Source organism: Mirounga leonina, unplaced genomic scaffold, assembly GCF_011800145.1.
Source record: "Mirounga leonina isolate KUSES-001 unplaced genomic scaffold, KU_Mleo_1.0 Mir_154, whole genome shotgun sequence".
Classification (NCBI taxonomy): Eukaryota; Metazoa; Chordata; class Mammalia; order Carnivora; family Phocidae; genus Mirounga; species Mirounga leonina.
In genome coordinates this window covers 24,697,682-24,698,155 of record NW_023270389.1, presented here as the reverse complement: position 1 = coordinate 24,698,155, position 474 = coordinate 24,697,682, and the positions used below count along the sequence as shown (strand labels likewise).

Below are 474 nucleotides of genomic sequence, written 5' to 3'. Positions count from 1 at the left end.
CGGCCGCCGGCCTCCCCGGGCCCGGCCGGCCCTCCCGCGCGCGGCGCGGCACTCGGGCACCCGCGCGCGGAGCCAGCCGCCGCCAGCCCGCCAGCCCGCCAGCCCGCCAGCCGGGGCCATGGGCTGCGACGGCCGCGTGTCCGGGCTGCTCCGCCGCAACCTGCAGCCCACGCTCACCTACTGGAGCGTCTTCTTCAGCTTCGGCCTGTGCATCGCCTTCCTGGGGCCCACGCTGCTGGACCTGCGCTGCCAGACGCACAGCTCCCTGCCCCAGATCTCCTGGGTCTTCTTCTCGCAGCAGCTCTGCCTCCTGCTGGGCAGCGCCCTCGGGGGCGTCTTCAAGAGGACGTGAGTGCCCGGCCCGCCCGGAGCCCCGCAGCCCCCCAGCCCCCACCCCCGCCGCTCCTCGGCACGGCCGCGCCGGCCCTTCCCTTCCCTTCCCTTCCTTTCCCTTCCCTTCCCTTCCTTTCCCTT

General features: G+C 75.5%; 1 protein-coding gene across 1 annotated transcript in view; it reads left to right on the top strand.

Moving 5' to 3' along the window:
- The first annotated feature begins 67 nt into the window (after positions 1–67).
- MFSD4A (major facilitator superfamily domain containing 4A) overlaps positions 68–474 on the top strand; it is a 30,740-nt gene continuing 30,333 nt past the window's right edge. Inside the window, exon 1 of the mRNA XM_035010214.1 lies at positions 68–348. Coding sequence (XP_034866105.1) covers positions 119–348 — 230 coding nt within the window. The 5' untranslated portion in view covers positions 68–118. The remainder of the gene's footprint in view (positions 349–474) is intronic.